The sequence below is a fragment of the Cherax quadricarinatus genome, chromosome 43 (assembly GCF_038502225.1).
Source record: "Cherax quadricarinatus isolate ZL_2023a chromosome 43, ASM3850222v1, whole genome shotgun sequence".
NCBI classification, from domain to species: Eukaryota; Metazoa; Arthropoda; class Malacostraca; order Decapoda; family Parastacidae; genus Cherax; species Cherax quadricarinatus.
The window spans coordinates 15719353-15737761 of record NC_091334.1 but is presented as its reverse complement, the minus strand read 5'-3'; the positions used below and the strand labels follow the sequence as shown (position 1 = coordinate 15737761).

The window sequence follows — 18409 nt, the reverse complement described above, 5'->3', positions numbered from 1 at the left end:
AATGGTAAATCAAAGACACAGTGAGTTGACCTTATATGTAGCAACACTTTGCTCAGTGGAATTTTGTTGGGTACAGTATTATTTTACAAACGTCTAAGGACATTTACCACATTTGTCATGGAAATTAATTACAATACTGTACCTATTTATAATTACCTATAAAAATTTGCTGGGGGTTAGCTCTAGCTCTTGGTCCTAACTTATAACTTGACCAGCTGACTTGAGTTAGCCATGGCATATCTGTTTTGGAACCCCTGCATGGAGTCCACTTTCAAAAAAAATCTTGTGAATTAACACTCCAGTGTGCTGATTAAGTATTCAGTAAATATAAGCATTAGTGCCTTTACCCTGACCTAATGATTTTTGAACACTAAAAGGGTATGTAGACTGTGGAAAAATTTATCTAACGTTCTAGAATTTTTTTTTTTTTTTATACAAGTTGGCCGTCTCCCACCGAGGCAGGGTGACCCAAAAAGAAAGAAAATCCCCCAAAAGAAAATACTTTCATCATCATTCAACTCTTTCACCTCACTTACACATAATCACTGTTTTTGCAGAGGTGCTCAGAACACAACAGCTTAGAAGCATATACGTATAAAGATACACAACATATCCCTCCAAACTGTCAATATCCCGAAACCCCTCCTTTAGAGTGCAGGCATTGTACTTCCCATTTCCAGGACTCAAGTCCAGCTATATAAAAATATCTGGTTTTCCTGAATTCCTTCACTAAATGTTACCCTGCTCACACTCCAACAGATCGTCAGGTCCCAAATACCATTCGTCTCAATTCACTCCTATCGAACACGCTCACGCATGCCTGCTGGAAGTCCAAGCCCCTCGCCCACAAAACCTCCCTTACCCCTTCCTTCCAACCTTTTCAAGGACTACCCTTACCCCACCTTCCTTCCCCTACAGATTTAAATGCTCTCCATGTCATTCTACTTTGATCCATTCTCTCTAAATGACCAAACCACCTCAACAACCCCTCTTCAGCCCTCTGACTAATACTTTTATTAACTCCACACCTAATTTTCACACTCTGAATTTTCTGCATAATATTTACACCACACATTGCACTTAGACAGGACATCTCCACTGCCTCCAACTGCCTCCTCGCTGCTGCATTCACAACCCAAGCTTCACACCCATATAAGAGTGTTGGTACTTTCATACATTCCCTTCTTTGCCTCCATAGATAATGTTTTTTGTCTCCACATATACCTCAACGCACCACTCGCCTTTTTTCCCTCTTCAATTCTATGATTAACCTCATCCTTCATAAATTCATCTGCCGACAGGTCAACTCCCAAGTATCTGAAAACATTCACTTCTTCTATACTCCTCCTCCCCAATTTGATATCCAATTTTTCTTTATCTAAATCATTTGCTACCCTCATCACCTTATTCTTTTCTATGTTCACTTTCAACTTTCTACCTTTACACACACTCCCAAACTCGTCCACTAACCTTTGCAATTTTTCTTTAGAATCTCCCATAAGCACAGTATCATCAGCAAAAAGCAACTGTCAATTCCCATTTTGTATTTGATTCCCCAAAATTTAATCCCACCTCTCTCCTGAACACCCTAGCATTTACTTCTTTTACAACCCCATCTATAAATATATTAAACAACCATGGTGACATTACACATCTCTGTCTAAGACCTACTACACACCCTAACCTGAGCCTCACTATCCTCATAAAAAGTCTACAGCATTTAGTAACTTACCACCTATTCCATATACTTGCAACATCTGCCACATTGCTCCCCTATCCACTCTGTCATATGCCTTTTCTAAATCCATAAATGCAATAAAAACTTCCCTACCTTTATCTAAATACTGTTCACATATATGTGTCAATGTAAACACTTGATCTACACATCCCCTACCTACTCTAAAACCTCCTTGCTCATCTGCAATCCTACATTCTGTCTTACCTCTAATTCTTTCAATTATAACCCTACCATACACTTTTCCTGGTATACTCAGTAAACTTATTCCTCTATAATTTTTACAGTCTCTTTTGTCCCCCTTCCCTTTATATAAAGGGACTATACATGCTCTCCGCCAGTCTCTAGGTACCTTCCCCTCTTTCATACATTTATTAAACAAAAGTACCAACCACTCCAACACTATATCCCCCCTGCTTTTAACATTTCTGTCATGATCCCATCAGTTCCAGCTGCTTTACCCACTTTCATTCTACGTAATGCCTCACGCACCTCCCCCACACTCACATCCTGTTCTTCATTCCTAAAAGATGGTATACCTCCCTGTCCAGCTTTTAATACATTCAAGGTAGGATATTTTCCCTAAATCTGAATAGTAAATTACAAAATTACAGGAATCATAAACATTTGTACCTGTATTATAAAATTTCTAAATATTTTTCTTATTTACTGTTAGCCATATGATGAAAATATTTTCATTATCATTCAACACTTTCACCTCACTCATACATAATCACTGTTTTTTTTTTGCAGAGGTAAACTGTTGTATCTGGGCACCTTTGCAAAAACAGTGATTATGTATGAGTGAGGTGAAAGTGTTGAATGATGAAAGCATTTTCGTTTTGGGGATTTTCTTTCATTTTGGGGCACCCTGCCTAGGTGGGAGACAGCCGACTTGTTGAAAAATAAAATGAGTTGTGTGTTAAGCTTCATTCCAAATGTACTCGGATTATGATTGAAAAATGCCCCAAAATATAAATATCCGAACCATGTCTTACTTCAGAACATATACAGTGGACCCCCGCTTAACGATCACCTCCAAATGCGACCAATTATGTAAGTGTATTTATGTAAGTGCGTTTGTACGTATATGTTTGGGGGTCTGAAATGGACTAATCTACTTCACAATATTCCTTATGGGAAAAAATTCGGTCAGTACTGGCACCTGAACATATTACTGGAATGAAAAAAGTTCGTTAACCGGGGGTCCACTGTATTTATATATTTTTTTATTTAAGATGAGGAAAAAGTGCTGATATACTGAGGAAATTTCATTAAAATGGTCAGTGACTTTAGAAAAAATTGGTAAATGCCTCTGAACATGAATTGTATGTTGGGAGATATGATGATGTGAGGAAGTAGCATATATCTCTCGAATGCCTGTTAGTGATGAATTTAATATCTAGTTGATTGCTTGATTTGTTTCATTATTTCATTGATTTTTTTTTTTTCAGTCTACAAAGCTGTTCTTAGGCCACAAATTAACGGCGTCCAAGGCGCAGGAAATTGGTTTGGTTTCCGAGTCGATCTGGCCGGCTACTTATCAACAGGAGCTCATACCTAAGGTTGCACTACTTGCGACACAGTCAGCACAGGTATGTTGTAAGTGGAATAATTTTCTCTCTCTTTTTTTCTTTTCTATATTTTTCTAGTGTTATGTCATGTAAGAACTTAAAATGAACCTCTCCTAAGGCACTGAATGACCCTTATAGGTTTAGTGTCCCCCATCCCCCAATATGAAAGCAATCAATCGATAAATCGCCTCCTGCAATCCCGTTTTAGACCAGGTCTGGTTGATGACTTGATCTGTCACACTATGGCACTAGCAGCTCTGTATTTGGACTTATCTGATTTATATGAAATAATCCCAGAAACCTATTTTAGGGTTGTTAGTTTACTATTATTATATTCTTGGGTTTGTGTTGAATCCTTAGGTGTCATACAGGGCCTGGGAAATGGGAGGCAGTTAGGATTGATTCAGCAAATGGGAGAGGGTAGCACCAACATCCTGGATCATGAACTGTTCATTAGCCTCAAGCCATTTTCCCTTGATAAGTGTTAAGATGCTTGGCCAGGAATCATGTACAGAATTTTAAATGTCCATTTTTTTACTACAGTATAAGAAAGTTGCGAAAATTTTTATATGATATTATATTGAACTTTTGAAGATTTATAGTATATATGAACATGAAAAATAATTTTGTGTTAACAGTGCCTAAGCAAACACAGAAAACAATACTGTATTGATAGTTTTCTAATCTGGTGATTGATCACAAATATAAGAAGGATAGATGGGCTAGTGAGAGTATAGGCAGTGGGGTTGAAGATGTATGTGGTAGATTTCAGAATGTAATGTTAGAGTATTCAACAGAAGTTTGTGGTTACAGGAAAGAGGGTGTGGGAGGGAAGAAGAGCAGTTGGTAGAATGATGATGTAAAGAGAGTAGTAAGAGAAAAAAGTTAGCATATGAGCGGTTGTTATAAAGTATAAATGATGCAAGGAGGGAGGAGTATATGGAGTGGAAAAGAGAGGTTAAGAGAGTGGTAAAGCAATGGAAAGAGAGAGCAAATGTGAGAGTGGGTGAGATGTTATCAACAAATTTTGTTGAAAATAAGAAAAAGTTTTGGAGTGAGATTAATAAGTTGAGGAAGCCTAGGGAACAGATAGATTTGATTGTTAAAAATAGAAGAGGAGCATTATTAAATGGAGAGTTAGATGTATCAAGAAGATGGAGGGAATATTTTGAGGAATTGCTAAATGTTGATGAAGAGAGGAAAGCTGTGATTTCGTGTATCGAGCAAGGAGGAATAACATCTTGTAGGAGTGGGGAGGAGGGTGTTGTGAGTGTGGGGAAAGTTCGTGAGGCAGTGGGTAGAATGAAAGGGGGTAAAGCAGCTGGGATTGATGTGATGAAGATAGAAATGTTAAAAGCGGGTGGGATATAGTTTTGGAGTGGTTGGTATTTTTATTTAATAAATGTATGGAAGAGGGTAAGGTACCTAGGGATTGGCAGAGAGCATGCATAGTTCTTTTGTATAAAGGCAAAGGGGACAAAAGAGACTGCAAAAATTATAGGGGAATAAGTCTGTTGAGTATACCTGGTAAAGTGTATGGCAGAGTTATTATTGAAAGAATTAAGAGTACGACAGAGAACAGGATAGCAAATGAACAAGGAGGCTTTAGGAAGGGTAGAGGGAGTGTAGACCAAGTGTTTACAGTGAAACATGTAAGTGAACAGTATTTAGATAAGGGTAAAGAGGGGTTTGTGGCATTTATGGATTTGGAAAAGACGTGTGACAGGGTGGATATGGGGGCAATGTGGCAGATGTTGCAGATGTATGGAATAGATGGTAGGTTATTGAAATCAGGGAAAAGTTTTTATGTCATCATGGTTATTCAATATATTTATAGATGAGGTTGTAAGAAAAGTGAATGCTCAGGTGTTGGCAAGAGGTGTGGGGTTAAAAGATAAGGAATCTAACACAAAGTGGGAGTTTTAACAGTTGATCTTTGCTGATGACACTGTGCTTTTGGAAGATTCTGAAGAAAAGTTGCAGAGGTTGTTGGATGAGTTGGGTAGGGTATGTAAAAGAAAATTGAATGTGAATATAGGAAAGAGTAAGTTGATGAAGATAACAAAAAAATTAGATAATGAAAGATTAGATATCAGGTTGGAGGGAGAGAGTATGGAGGAGGTGACTGTATTCAGATATTTAGGAGTGGACGTGTCAGCAGATGGGTCTATGAAAGACGAGGTGAATCGTAGAATTGATGAGGGGAAAAAGGCAAGTGGTGCATTGAGGAGTCTGGAGACAAAAAACTCTGTCCATGGAAGCAGAGAGAGGAATATATGAGAGTATAGTTATACCACTGCTCTTATATGAGTGTGAAGCATAGGTGGTGAATATTGCAACATGGAGAAGGCTGGAGGCAGTGGAGATGTCGTGTCCGAGATCAATGTGTGGTGTGAACATAATGCAGAGAATTCGTAGTTTGGAAAGTAGGAGGAGGTGTGGGATTATCCAGAGGGCTGAGGAGGGGTTGTTAAGGTGGTTCGGACATGTAGAGAGGATGGAACAAAATAGAATGACTTCGAGAGTGTATAAATCTGTAGTGAAGGGAAGGTGGGGGTAGAGGTTGGCCTAGGAAAGATTGGAGGGAGGGGGTAAAGGAGGTTTTGTGTGCGAGGGGCTTGGACTTCCAGCAGGCATGCGTGAACATGTTAGATAGGAGCGAATGGAGACAAATGATTTTTAAGACTTGACGTGCTGTTGGAGTGTGAGCAGGGTAATACAGTGGACCCCCGGTTAACGATATTTTTTCATTCCAGAAGTATGTTCAGGTGCCAGTACTGACTGAATTTGTTCCCATAAGGAATATTGTGAAGTAGATTAGTCCATTTCACACCCCCAAACATACACGTACAAATGCACTTACATAAATACACTTACATAATTGGTCGCATTGGGAGGTGATCGTTAAGTGGGGGTCCACTGTATTTATGAAGGGATTCGGGGAAACCAGCAAGCTGGACTTGAGTCCTGGAGATGGGAAGTACAGTGCCTGCACTCTGAAGGAGGAGTGTTAATGTTGCAGTATTATAACTGTAGTGTAAGTGTGCCTCTTGCAAAACAGTGATGGAGTGAATGATGGTTTTTCTGCAGAATTTGAGGCTTTTAGGTCTCCAGCTTAAGAATCCTCAAGGGTGCCTCGGTCACCCTTGAGGTTTCTTCAGCAGTCACTGATTACCTGTAGATTCATTAAGACACATCACCATCAGTGTTTTGTATTTTAATTAAATGTTTCATATTTAATATTTGTTCAGGTCACAGAGATTAATTTTTCAGCTGTAATCATGATTAGAATCAATATATGAGAATCCATAATAGCTACCTGTTGAATAATCAGTCTAGACACCCCTAAGAGGTTCAATATTAGCTAAGAACAATCATGCCCTGTAAGATTCCAGGTTTATCTAACAACTGGACTACATGTACAGTACTTTATTAGCTTAGGAGGATGTTCAGTTCCTGCTGTAGTTTTAGTGGTACTGTAAAGTAATACTGTGCATTGATTTTGCATAGAGAAGTGACTAGTGATGATCAGTTAGATGTGCATTTTCCAGAATAGGCTTGACCGTGGAAGTGCAGCTGTGTTGTAATGTGAGTTAGTTGTGGTCCTTTAAATATGCACAAATGGTGTTGAGGGCACGAACAGGTGTAGTAACTCTCAAGAGTGTCAGCACGGATGTGCCCACACTCCTCCCCTGTCTTGCACTTGGGCAGCTGGAAGAGTTAACTGTGTTTTAATTTGAAGTTTATGTTGTCAGTACAGTTGTAATTTACCTTAAGGCATCTTTTATGTCTTACCCTTATATCTATATATTAATTTCTCATTACCTTTTCATAAAACTTGTTGGGATGAGATGACATAAATAACTGACCTGGTTACAAGTGTAGAGGTAGATTGTCTCTGTAGGGGAGGGTGCCTCAGTCTTTGTCATTATCCATGAATTTGGCCAGGGACATCGGCACATGATGTTTGTATGTACGTCTGCACCCTCCTTTATAGCACTGCCAGGGAAAGGTTGGTTTTCTCTTTCGACTCGACGTAGCTTGAGGGCCACCTCATCTCCTTGACATTCGCTCATTTCCTCCATTATTCGTCCACAAAACTAAAAAAGTTGGAGTGCTTTCGTCATGTTAATGGGAGTGAATAATAATACTATATTATTTAACCATTCATAAGTGGTTCCTGCTTATTTTGAACTTATTTTTTACAATATTTTCTGAGTTCATTGTTGATTTGTATCTCTTTGGGAACACTTCAGTTCAAGTTTACATTAATTGACTTCATGGTAACATGGTGTGTTTGAGGAGTAGAATGGATTGGAAGGAAAGACTTGACACTTACGAAATTGTTATCATCCCTGTAGCCCAATTTTAGATCAGGCCTTTATAATTGGGAAGGAAATATTGCAGGAATAACTACTATTAACCCTTTCAGGGTTGAGAGAGACTGTCCTAAACTTGTTCTCAGGGTTGAAAATTTTTTGGAAAGAAAAAAAAGATTTTTTCTTATGAAAAGATAGAGAATCTTTTCCCGATCATAATGACACCAAAAGTATGAAATTTGATGGAAAATTTACAGAATTATGCTCTCGTGAAGTGAGCGGTCTCGACGATGTTTACGCATCAGCGATTTCGCTGACTTTGAGCCCTATTTTCAGCCAATTCCATTGTACTAGTCGACAAAAATTATAACTATTTCACTAGAACTCCATTTTTTCTATCGAATGAGTACAAGAAACCACCCATTTACCGATTTCAATTATCCAATAAAGTGGTCAGAAATTAGCAGTTTTACCAATTTCACAAATTTCAAAAGATGCCAATTTCCAAATAGGGTCCAGAATAAACAAGACAGACATTCCTGGCACTAAAATAACATTTCCTATGTTCATTAGTCAAGTCCCCAGGCCACTCTTACATTTCTTTTCCTTTCCATTTTGAATTTTTACTCTCTCAAAAAATAGAAGATTTACTGTTATGCAGACTACTGTGTCAGTGTAGAAATGGTATAAATAATATCAGCGCACTTGTGAAAGAATATTAGACTCACCATTTTATGTGTATTGGACATGTGGCTTGATTTGTTTACTTTTGAACTTTGGCAGAAATCGAACATTTCTGCTACTTTGAGCTCAATTTCAAGGTACTACTTTTCATTGTGAAACCAATCAAAATCATCTTAATTTCTGTAATATGTCTTCCATTCTATAAAATGAGACCAGGAAAATTAGAATACAATCATAAATACCATACGAAAATACAGTGCAAAATCGCTGTTTTAAACCAAAAACACGGTCAAAGTTTTTTTTTTCCTCATTACGCACTGTGCTGCAGGATTTTTTTTATACTGTGCACACTGACTACATACACCCATTTTTTCTATATATGTAGGCCTACCAGCTTTCTCTCGCTAGATTCGAAGGCGCTAGAATTCAGGCATACTAGTACGTCAATAACCCTGGTGCGTAAGCCGTACTAGTACGTCGGAAACCCTGAAAGGGTTAAGAAACATAGGAAAATAAAGATAAATATGTACTGACTGTAAGGAGTTGACAAGATTCACAAGTCTTCTTGCACATTTATTAAACAGAAAGGGGAAAAACAGCAGAAAAGACCAGCAATCCTGGCAGAGTGCAAAACATTTTGCAGAAAAATACCATGTGTTATTGAGCCATATTAACCCTTTCAGGGTCCGTCCCGTAGATCTACGGCTTTACGTTCAGGGTCCAAACCGTAGATCTACGCCATGAGCTCAGCTCACTCTGATAAACTGTGAGTGGTACATTTGGGCCTAGATATGAGAGAATACATCTATGTGGTATGTGTGCACCACATAAAACAGATCCTGCAGCACACTGTGTACAATGAGAGAAAAAAAATGAAATCATGATTTTTCGATTAAAACAGCAACTTTGCAGTGTTTTTTCGTATGTTTTTTATAGTTGTATTTGCGATTTCTTGGTCTCATTTGATAGAATGGAAGACATATTACAGAAATAGAGATGATTTTGATTGGTTTTAGCACTGGAAATGGCTTGAAACTGAGCTCAAAGTAGCAGAAATGTTAAATTTTTGCCGATATTCAAGAGTAAACAAACGACCTCACACGTCTAATACACACCAGCTGGTGGGTCTAATATACATTCACAAATATGGTGATGATATTTATACAATTATTACAGTATTGCATAACAGTAAATCTTCTATTTTTTGGTGTGAATAAAAATTCATTATGTGAATAAAAAATCGAAATGGAATTTATTTGTAAAGCCTCAAAACATAACTAATGAACAGAGGAAATGTTAGTTTAGTGCCAGGAATGCCTACATTGTTCATTCTGGACCCTATTTTGAAATTGGAATATTTTGAACTTTGTGTTAAATTGGCCAAATTAACAATTTCCGATCACTTTATTTTGTAGTTGAAACAGTTGACTTGGCGATTTCTTGTGCTCAATCGATAGAATAGAAGTAATACTAGTGAAATAGCTAAGAATTTGGTTGATTGGAATAATGTAATTGGCCTAAAATGGGAGTCAAAGTCGGCAAAATCGCCGATTCGTAAATATCGCTGACACATCAAAATTCGCGAGAGCATAATTTCGTCAATTTTCCACCAAATTTCGTACTTTTTGTTTTATTACCTTCAGAAAAAGATTCTCTACGATTTCATAAGAAAAAATAACAAATTTTTTTTTTGAAAATTCTTGGACACTGGTGCGTGACTCCAGATTTGGGCCTTGGACCCTGAAAGGGTTAAAGAGACTAAATAGGCTCCAAAACAAATTGTACAGATGAAGTATTTAAATAGGTGACTTTAAAAATAAGCTATACTAAATTATATATATGCTGGGCTGGATTGTGTTTCTGGAAAGCTAATAAAAATAAAACTATTGTAGAATCTATCTGTCTTATCTTATCCTCATTAATCTAAAATATTCAAAGGTAGATGTCAGATTTGTTATTCTATGAATGTTATGAATTTGTTATGAATGAAAAGAAGTTGGATGTCCTGGCCCTAAGCAAAACAAAGCTGAAGGGGGTAGGGGAGTTTCGGTGGGGGGAAATAAATGGGATTAAATCTGGAGTATCTGAGAGAGTTGGAGCAAAGGAAGGGGTAGCAGTAATGTTGAATGATCAGTTATGGAAGGAGAAAAGAGAATATGAATGTGTAAATGCAAGAATTATGTGGATTAAAGTAAAGGTTGGATGCGAGAAGTGGGTCATAATAAGCGTGTATGCACCTGGAGAAGAGAGGAATGCAGAGGAGAGAGAGAGATTTTGGGAGATGTTAAGTGAATGTATAGGAGCCTTTGAACCAAGTGAGAGTAATTGTGGTAGGGGACCTGAATGCTAAAGTAGGAGAAACTTTTAGAGAGGTTGTGGTAGGTAAGTTTGGGGTGCCAGGTGTAAATGATAATGGGAGCCCTTTGATTGAACTTTATATAGAAAGGGGTTTAGTTATAGGTAATACATATTTTAAGAAAAAGAGGATAAATAAGTATACAAGATATGATGTAGGGCGAAATGACAGTAGTTTGTTGGATTATGTATTGGTAGATAAAAGACTGTTGAGTAGACTTCAGGATGTACATGTTTATAGAGGGGCCACAGATATATCAGATCACTTTCTAGTTGTAGCTACACTGAGAGTAAAAGGTAGATGGGATACAAGGAGAATAGAAGCATCAGGGAAGAGAGAGGTGAAGGTTTATAAACTAAAAGAGGAGGCAGTTAGGGAAAGATATAAACAGCTATTGGAGGATAGATGGGCTAATGAGAGCATAGGCAATGGGGTCGAAGAGGTATGGGGTAGGTTTAAAAATGTAGTGTTAGAGTGTTCAGCAGAAGTTTGTGGTTACAGGAAAGTGGGTGCGGGAGGGAAGAGGAGCGATTGGTGGAATGATGATGTAAAGAGAGTAGTAAGGGAGAAAAAGTTAGCATATGAGAAGTTTTTACAAAGTAGAAGTGATGCAAGGAGGGAAGAGTATATGGAGAAAAAGAGAGAGGTTAAGAGAGTGGTGAAGCAATGTAAAAAGAGAGCAAATGAGAGAGTGGGTGAGATGTTATCAACAAATTTTGTTGAAAATAAGAAAAAGTTTTGGAGTGAGATTAACAAGTTAAGGAAGCCTAGAGAACAAATGGATTTGTCAGTTAAAAATAGGAGAGGAGAGTTATTAAATGGAGAGTTAGAGGTATTGGGAAGATGGAGGGAATATTTTGAGGAATTGTTAAATGTTGATGAAGATAGGGAAGCTGTGATTTCGTGTATAGGGCAAGGAGGAATAACATCTTGTGGGAGTGAGGAAGAGCCAGTTGTGAGTGTGGGGGAAGTTCGTGAGGCAGTAGGTAAAATGAAAGGGGGTAAGGCAGCCGGGATTGATGGGATAAAGATAGAAATGTTAAAAGCAGGTGGGGATATAGTTTTGGAGTGGTTGGTGCAATTATTTAATAAATGTATGGAAGAGGGTAAGGTACCTAGGGATTGGCAGATAGCATGCATAGTTCCTTTGTATAAAGGCAAAGGGGACAAAAGAGAGTGCAAAAATTATAGGGGGATAAGTCTGTTGAGTATACCTGGTAAAGTGTATGGCAGAGTTATTATTGAAAGAATTAAAAGTAAGACTGAGAATAGGATAGCAGATGAACAAGGAGGCTTTAGGAAAGGTAGGGGGTGTGTGGACCAGGTGTTTACAGTGAAACATATAAGTGAACAGTATTTAGATAAGGCTAAAGAGGTCTTTGTGGCATTTATGGATTTGGAAAAGGCGTATGACAGGGTGGATAGGGGGGCAATGTGGCAGATGTTGCAGGTGTATGGTGTAGGAGGTAGGTTACTGAAAGCAGTGAAGAGTTTTTACGAGGATAGTGAGGCTCAAGTTAGAGTACATAGGAAAGAGGGAAATTATTTCCCAGTAAAAGTAGGCCTTAGACAAGGATGTGTGATGTCACCGTGGTTGTTTAATATATTTATAGATGGGGTTGTAAGAGAAGTAAATGCGAGGGTCTTGACAAGAGGCGTGGAGTTAAAAGATAAAGAATCACACATGAAGTGGGAGTTGTCACAGTTGCTCTTTGCTGATGACACTGTGCTCTTGGGAGATTCTGAAGAGAAGTTGCAGAGATTGGTGGATGAATTTGGTAGGGTGTGCAAAAGAAGAAAATTAAAAGTGAATACAGGAAAGAGTAAGGTTATGAGGATAACAAAAATATTAGGTGATGAAAGATTGGATATCAGATTGGAGGGAGAGAGTATGGAGGAAGTGAATGTATTCAGATATTTGGGAGTGGACGTGTCAGCGGATGGGTCTATGAAGGATGAGGTGAATCATAGAATTGATGAGGGGAAAAGGGTGAGTGGTGCACTTAGGAGTCTGTGGAGACAAAGAACTTTGTCCTTGGAGGCAAAGAGGGGAATGTATGAGAGTATAGTTTTACCAACACTCTTATATGGGTGTGAAGCATGGGTGATGACTGTTGCAGTGAGGAGAAGGCTGGAGGCAGTGGAGATGTCATGTCTGAGGGCAATGTGTGGTGTGAATATAATGCAGAGAATTCATAGTTTGAAGTTAGGAGGAGGGGCGGGATTACCAAAACTGTTGTCCAGAGGGCTGAGGAAGGGTTGTTGAGGTGGTTCGGACATGTAAAGGGAATGGAGCGAAACAGAATGACTTCAAGAGTGTATCAGTCTGTAGTGGAAGGAAGGCGGGATAGGGGTCGGCCTAGGAAAGGTTGGAGGGAGGGGGTAAAGGAGGTTTTGTGTACGAGGGGCTTGGACTTCCAGCAGGCGTGCGTGAGCGTGTTTGATAGGAGTGAATGGAGACGAATGGTTTTTAATACTTGACGTGCTGTTGGAGTGTGAGCAAAGTAACATTTATGAAGGGGTTCAGGGAAACCGGCAGGCCGGACTTGAGTCCTGGAGATGGGAAGTACAGTGCCTGCACTCTGAAGGAGGGGTGTTAATGCTGCAGTTTAAAAACTGTAGTGTAAAGCACCCTTCTAGCAAGACAGTGATGGAGTGAATGATGGTGAAAGTTTTTCTTTTTCGGGCCACCCTGCCTTGGTGGGAATCGGCCAGTGTGATAATAAAAATAAAAATAAAATAATGTCAGATTTGTTGAAATTTTAAGCTAGGGTGGAAATATACCCTCTAATATTCCATAGTAGAAATCATTTACTGATTTTTTTTTTGACAGGTGATTATTTACCCTTTTCTAAGGCATTTTTAGTCATGAGGTATTTTTGACAGATTTTAAATTTTTTTGAGATACAGTACAGTGGACCCCCAGTTAACGAACTTTTTTCATTCCAGTAGTATGTTCAGGTGCCAGTACTGACCGAATTTTTTCCCATAAGGAATATTGTGAAGTAGATTAGTCCATTTCAGACCCCCAAACATACACGTACAAACGCACTTACATAAATACACTTACATAATTGGTTGCATTTGGAGGTGATCGTTAAGCGGGGGTCCACTGTACTTGCATTTTGACATGTAGCCCATACATGCCCTAGGTTCATAACTGGGAGACCATGTAAAGTCTGTATGGGCTCTGTGGAATATTTGAGGAATAATATTTTAATTTGAATTGACATATAATTTGAAAAAAAAGTAGGGCAGTAAAAGTATGAAGTTTCTAAGTATTTATTATATGGAAGATATATGAAAATAGTAAAACGTGTGAATATATACCCACCTTTACTCTCCTGTGTGTGTTGTCTTATTCATGTAATGTTTCCCTAGCAACTTCAGAGACCTGAGCTGAGAGTTGACTGTGGTGACCAGTGCTCCATGACACCAGTGACAGATAGATAACTGATAATACTTCAAAATGTGCTTTGTAAATGTGTGATTATTTGGTGATAGAGCATGGCAGACAGCAGATATAAGATATTTGTAATAGAAAAGAGCTGTTAGCTACAAGATAGGAACTAGATTATTGATGTTATGTGAAGAAAAGAGTGTAGTAGTGAGTATAGATGTTATCTGAGATGAAGGTATAATAGCGAGTGTAGACATGTTTGTCAGAATTTGTTATAGTTAATGGAACAGGATCCCTGGCTTTCACACCCCTAATAATGTACTGGTAGTTAGTTTAAAACATAGAAAGACAATACCTTAAGCTGTGCTCTGTTTGAGACGTGTTGGGATAAGGTGTTATTCAGGCCATTGAAGTGCAGTGGGCACTCTGAGCGATCAGCACAGCGGCAAAGTCGCTCTGTAATGGGCGTGAGCCAGAATCTTCGGTGTGCCAGGTTACACGCCTCTCCAGCCGATGCGCACTCAGGCAGGTCACGCTCACTCCGTCTCTGTGTATGTCAGAAACACATTATTATTGTATTTGTGAAGAAGCTCTAAATCTTTAAGGGTCATACAGAGCCTAGGAAATGAGTGGTAATCAGACTTATTATACAGCCTCCTCACTTAGCGACATACTTGTTTACTGACTACTCGGATTTACGACTGACTCAACCAGTATCCAAACCTAAATAATGTATATTAGAGCTGATTTCCTCTATTCTGTTTATTACAGTATACAGTACACTACTGTATAAACATTTAAAAATATACCAGAAATGTTATAAATGGTGCAAAGGTGACATTAAAATAATATCTAAAGATGGTTGACACAAACCCCTTACCAGTATAGTATGCTCTTCACTTACCGACCTACTCTTAGGAACGGAACCCCGTTGGTAAGTGAGGAGAGGCTTTACATTTATTTTTATTATTTCTATTTCAACATGTTGGCCGTCTCCCACTGAGGTAGGGTGACCCAAAAAAGAAACACTTTCACCATCATTCACACACAATCACTGTCTTTGCAGAGGTGCCCAGATACGACAGTTCAGATGTCACTCTAAACAGCTAATATCCCAAACATCTCCTTTAAATTACAGGCATTGTTCAGCCATAATTGCTTCTTGTGCACTTGCAAATTATAGTTCTTGGATTACAAAGCTGAGTTGGTTAATGGTTGATTGGTTAATGGGGTTTAAAGTCTATCTATTACACCAAGGTCATTAAGACTAGTTGGTTGGTTCTCTTGTCACAGTGTAAAGTGCAAAGTATGGTGTTTAAATATTTTTCTTATGATTAAATCACTGATTAAAGATAAGTGACTCACCCCATTACCATAGAGGACATAAGTGCCCTTATATAGGTGCCTGAGGTCACTGGTGCTAGATTCACCATGTGTTATGGCAGGTGTGGCATCTACCAGTGTTGTTGCCACCACCAGCAGTGATGTCACTGCTGCCACCCACACTGCCATGTTGTGATGAAGACACGTCCACGAGGGCAGCCACGTTGAGAGGGCTGCAGTGTCAGGGTGATTTATGTACGAGATGTTAAGAGGGAGCAAAGATGCAGTTACTCCAACCCCAGCAATCCTGTAGTTTAAAACAAGAAAGTGCATTTAGATGGAATAAAATGCCACAAGACTACAGCTGGAACAGTTCACCATAAAGCTGCACTTACTAAAGAGAGGAGCCTTATGACGACATTTCGGTCCATCCTGGACCATTATCAAGTTGTGACTCGACAGTAGACAAGTTGCAACAAAGATCTTAAGTGCAGGTTATTGTGGAAAGGTGTATTTTATTTGTAATTTTTATGTATGTCAGTAATTAATGTCTAGAGCAATTGTTTATGCAGTTGCTGGGTTGACAGGAGTCTGTGTACTGGGGTGTGTGAAATGTTTGAGGCTGTGTTTACCAGTCCTTCCTTCATGTATGTTGGTGTTTTGTTTCTCAGGAGAAAAAGGCAGATTTTGTCCTGAGTTGAGTCTATAGTTGTTTATTATTGCAGTGAAATGAGGCACTGAACTCATATGGGTCATTCAGGGCATGAAGTGGCAGAGGCTAAATTCTCCATCCACCAATTGTGAGACAGACACACTATTCTCTCAGCCAGGTTCTTCACTCAGTAGTGGTCTTGTTCATCAGACTAAGGTCTTGGTGACTGTGACTGTGTCTTGGTTAAGTGACCATGACCTTAGCCAAGTGACTGTGGTCTTGGTCAAGTGACTGTGACCTTAGCTAAGCAACTGTGGTCTTGGTGTATGTGGTGGTCTGTTGGGGGGCCTGGTTGTGGTGATTACAGTGGATGGTTGCTTGTTTGAGTATGTGCATGCATGAGTGTGTGTGAGAGAGTGTGCCTGCGTGTGTTTTTCAATGAGGGTGGTGAAGGGAGAGGTGAAGAACGAGCTAAGAAGAGTGAAGATTGCCAACTGGCCAAGCTGATGGTACTCACCTCTATCACCATCACCACCACTACTACTACCACCGTCACTACCACCATCACTGTGGGCATCACCAGTAATACCATCACTATCAGCATCACTATCAATACTACCATTAGTACCCCACTACTACCATTAATACCACCACTATCACTATAAGTATCACCATTAACACCACCACCATTATTTCTACCATCACATCCCTATTTTCTCCTGACCAGCCAGCCAACATGCTTCATATATCTCACGTTTACTTTCTTCTGCTTCACTTCCTCACTGGTGTGTCTCACCTTACCTTATCCAGTTTTCCCACTTCCCACCACACATCTGCACCTGTTGGTGGAGTTGCAGCCGGGTGGCGGGTCTCCGAGCGTTGTCTGCAGCACTGCTCACGGCACAATGGACGATGTAATGAGACGTTTGTTCTTGCACTTGACGTGGGACAAGAGGCATGCTGTGTATGCTCACCTCCTCTTGGGCCTTAATGCTGTGCTTAGTGCCATTGTGCCTAGCACTGCCGTACTTAGCACCACCATGCCTAGCACTGCCGTACCTCGCACCACCATGCTTAGTACCATCGTGCCTAGCACCGCCATCCCTAGTACCGACTGTCGTGCGTAGTACCATCATGCCTAGCACTGTAATGCCTAGTTCTGCCATGCCTAGCACAGCTGTAACTCCAGTGCAGTACTATATGAACCAGTTCCTCCAGGTAAGGTAGGTTGTGTTGACTATGTAGCCTGCAGAAGAGAGCTTGACAGGCCCCTCCAGAGAATTCCTGATCAGCTGGGCTGTGGTGCTTAAGTTGGACACTGCATGTCATGAGCACCAGTAGCCTAACTTATCAGGCCAGCAACCAGGAGGCCTGATTTGGGACCAGGCTGAAGGGGCAATGACCCTCTGGAATAATCCACAGGTTGTCTGATATGTAACCCTAGCAACTACAGTATGTTTTGAAACATTACAGCTCTCACTGGCAGCAATGCCTATTTGTAGCAATTTCAATGTTTAAATTACCATTCGGAAATAAATGTTGGAAGTGGGGGGAGCTTGACGTGTGCGTAGAGTCCAAGCTGTGACAATTACAGTCTCCAGTAAAAGGTAGGGAAGTCAGTGTTTATGTGCACAGGGGTAGTGGGAGCTTGGCTAGCGTGGGTAGTGGTGCTCACTGTGTCTCACTGCTACCTGAGCCAAGAACCACTACAACCTTCCTCACCCGGGATACTGGCTGGGAGGGAGGGAACTCAGGGCAGGGGGAGGGAACCCAGGGCAGGGGAGTGGAACCCAGGGCTGGGGGGAGGGAAACCAGGGCAGGGGGGAGGGAACCCAGGGCATGGGGGGAGGGAACCTCCCTAAAGCTGTGGGGAAATAGGGGTTGGTGGCTTCCTGGGTTGCAGGGAAAAAATGGAGTTAAGATATGTTCAGGGGGTGAAATTAGAAAGGTTATTTTCAGGAGAAATAGGGATAGATTGTTTTTAGGGAAATGTATTGGTTACTACTTGTGTTGCAGAGAAATGTGTTGGTTACTACTTGTGTTGCAGGGAAATGTGTTGGTTACTACTTGTGTTGCAGGGAAATGTGTTGGTTACTACTTGTGTTGCAGGGAAATGTGTTGGTTACTACTTGTGTTGCAGGGAAATGTGTTAGTTACTACTCGTGTTGCAGGGAAATGTGTTGGTTACTACTTGTGTTGCAGGGAAAGGTGTTGGTTACTACTTGTGTTGCAGGGAAATGTGTTGGTTACTACTTGTGTTGCAGGGAAATGTGTTGGTTACTACTTGTGTTGCAGGGAAATGTGTTGGTTACTACTTGTGTTGCAGGGAAAGGTGTTGGTTACTACTTGTGTTGCAGGGAAGTGTG

At 39.9% G+C, this 18409-nt stretch overlaps 2 protein-coding genes across 8 annotated transcripts in view; one reads left to right on the top strand and one right to left on the bottom strand.

The window, feature by feature from the left end:
- The window catches only part of LOC128694285 (uro-adherence factor A), an 83714-nt gene that overhangs the window by 57600 nt on the left and 7705 nt on the right, over positions 1–18409 (top strand). For all 5 annotated transcript variants that reach the window (XM_053784352.2, XM_053784355.2, XM_053784356.2 and 2 more), the window contains one exon: positions 3190–3330. In XM_053784352.2, coding sequence (XP_053640327.1) covers positions 3190–3330 — 141 coding nt within the window. The remainder of the gene's footprint in view (positions 1–3189; positions 3331–18409) is intronic.
- Positions 21–17750, bottom strand: LOC128694287 (uncharacterized). Of its 3 annotated transcripts, none has more exons than XM_053784358.2 (5): positions 17567–17750; positions 15434–15624; positions 14424–14615; positions 7179–7409; positions 21–7020 (listed from the first exon to the last, which is right to left on the bottom strand). In XM_053784358.2, the coding sequence occupies exons 2-5, from the start codon at positions 15578–15580 to the stop codon at positions 6838–6840; spliced, it is 753 nt and encodes a 250-aa protein (XP_053640333.1). In that variant the 5' UTR covers positions 15581–15624; positions 17567–17750; the 3' UTR covers positions 21–6837. The 3 variants fall into 3 exon arrangements, with proteins under 3 accessions (XP_053640333.1, XP_053640332.1, XP_053640334.1); XM_053784357.2 differs by having other exon boundaries at positions 15434–15698; positions 17567–17749; XM_053784359.2 differs by lacking the exon at positions 15434–15624.

Excerpts from the sequence above, each read along its gene's own strand:
- LOC128694287 (XM_053784358.2), bottom strand. The coding sequence starts at position 15,580 with ATGGCAGTGTGGGTGGCAGCAGTGACATCACTGCTGGTGGTGGCAACA. Across the intron at positions 14,616-15,433 it reads ATGTCCTCTATGGTAATGGG|AGACGGAGTGAGCGTGACCT; the intron begins GTGAGTCACTTA and ends TGACATACACAG. Across the intron at positions 7,410-14,423 it reads CAAACAGAGCACAGCTTAAG|TTTTGTGGACGAATAATGGA; the intron begins GTATTGTCTTTC and ends CAACTTTTTTAG.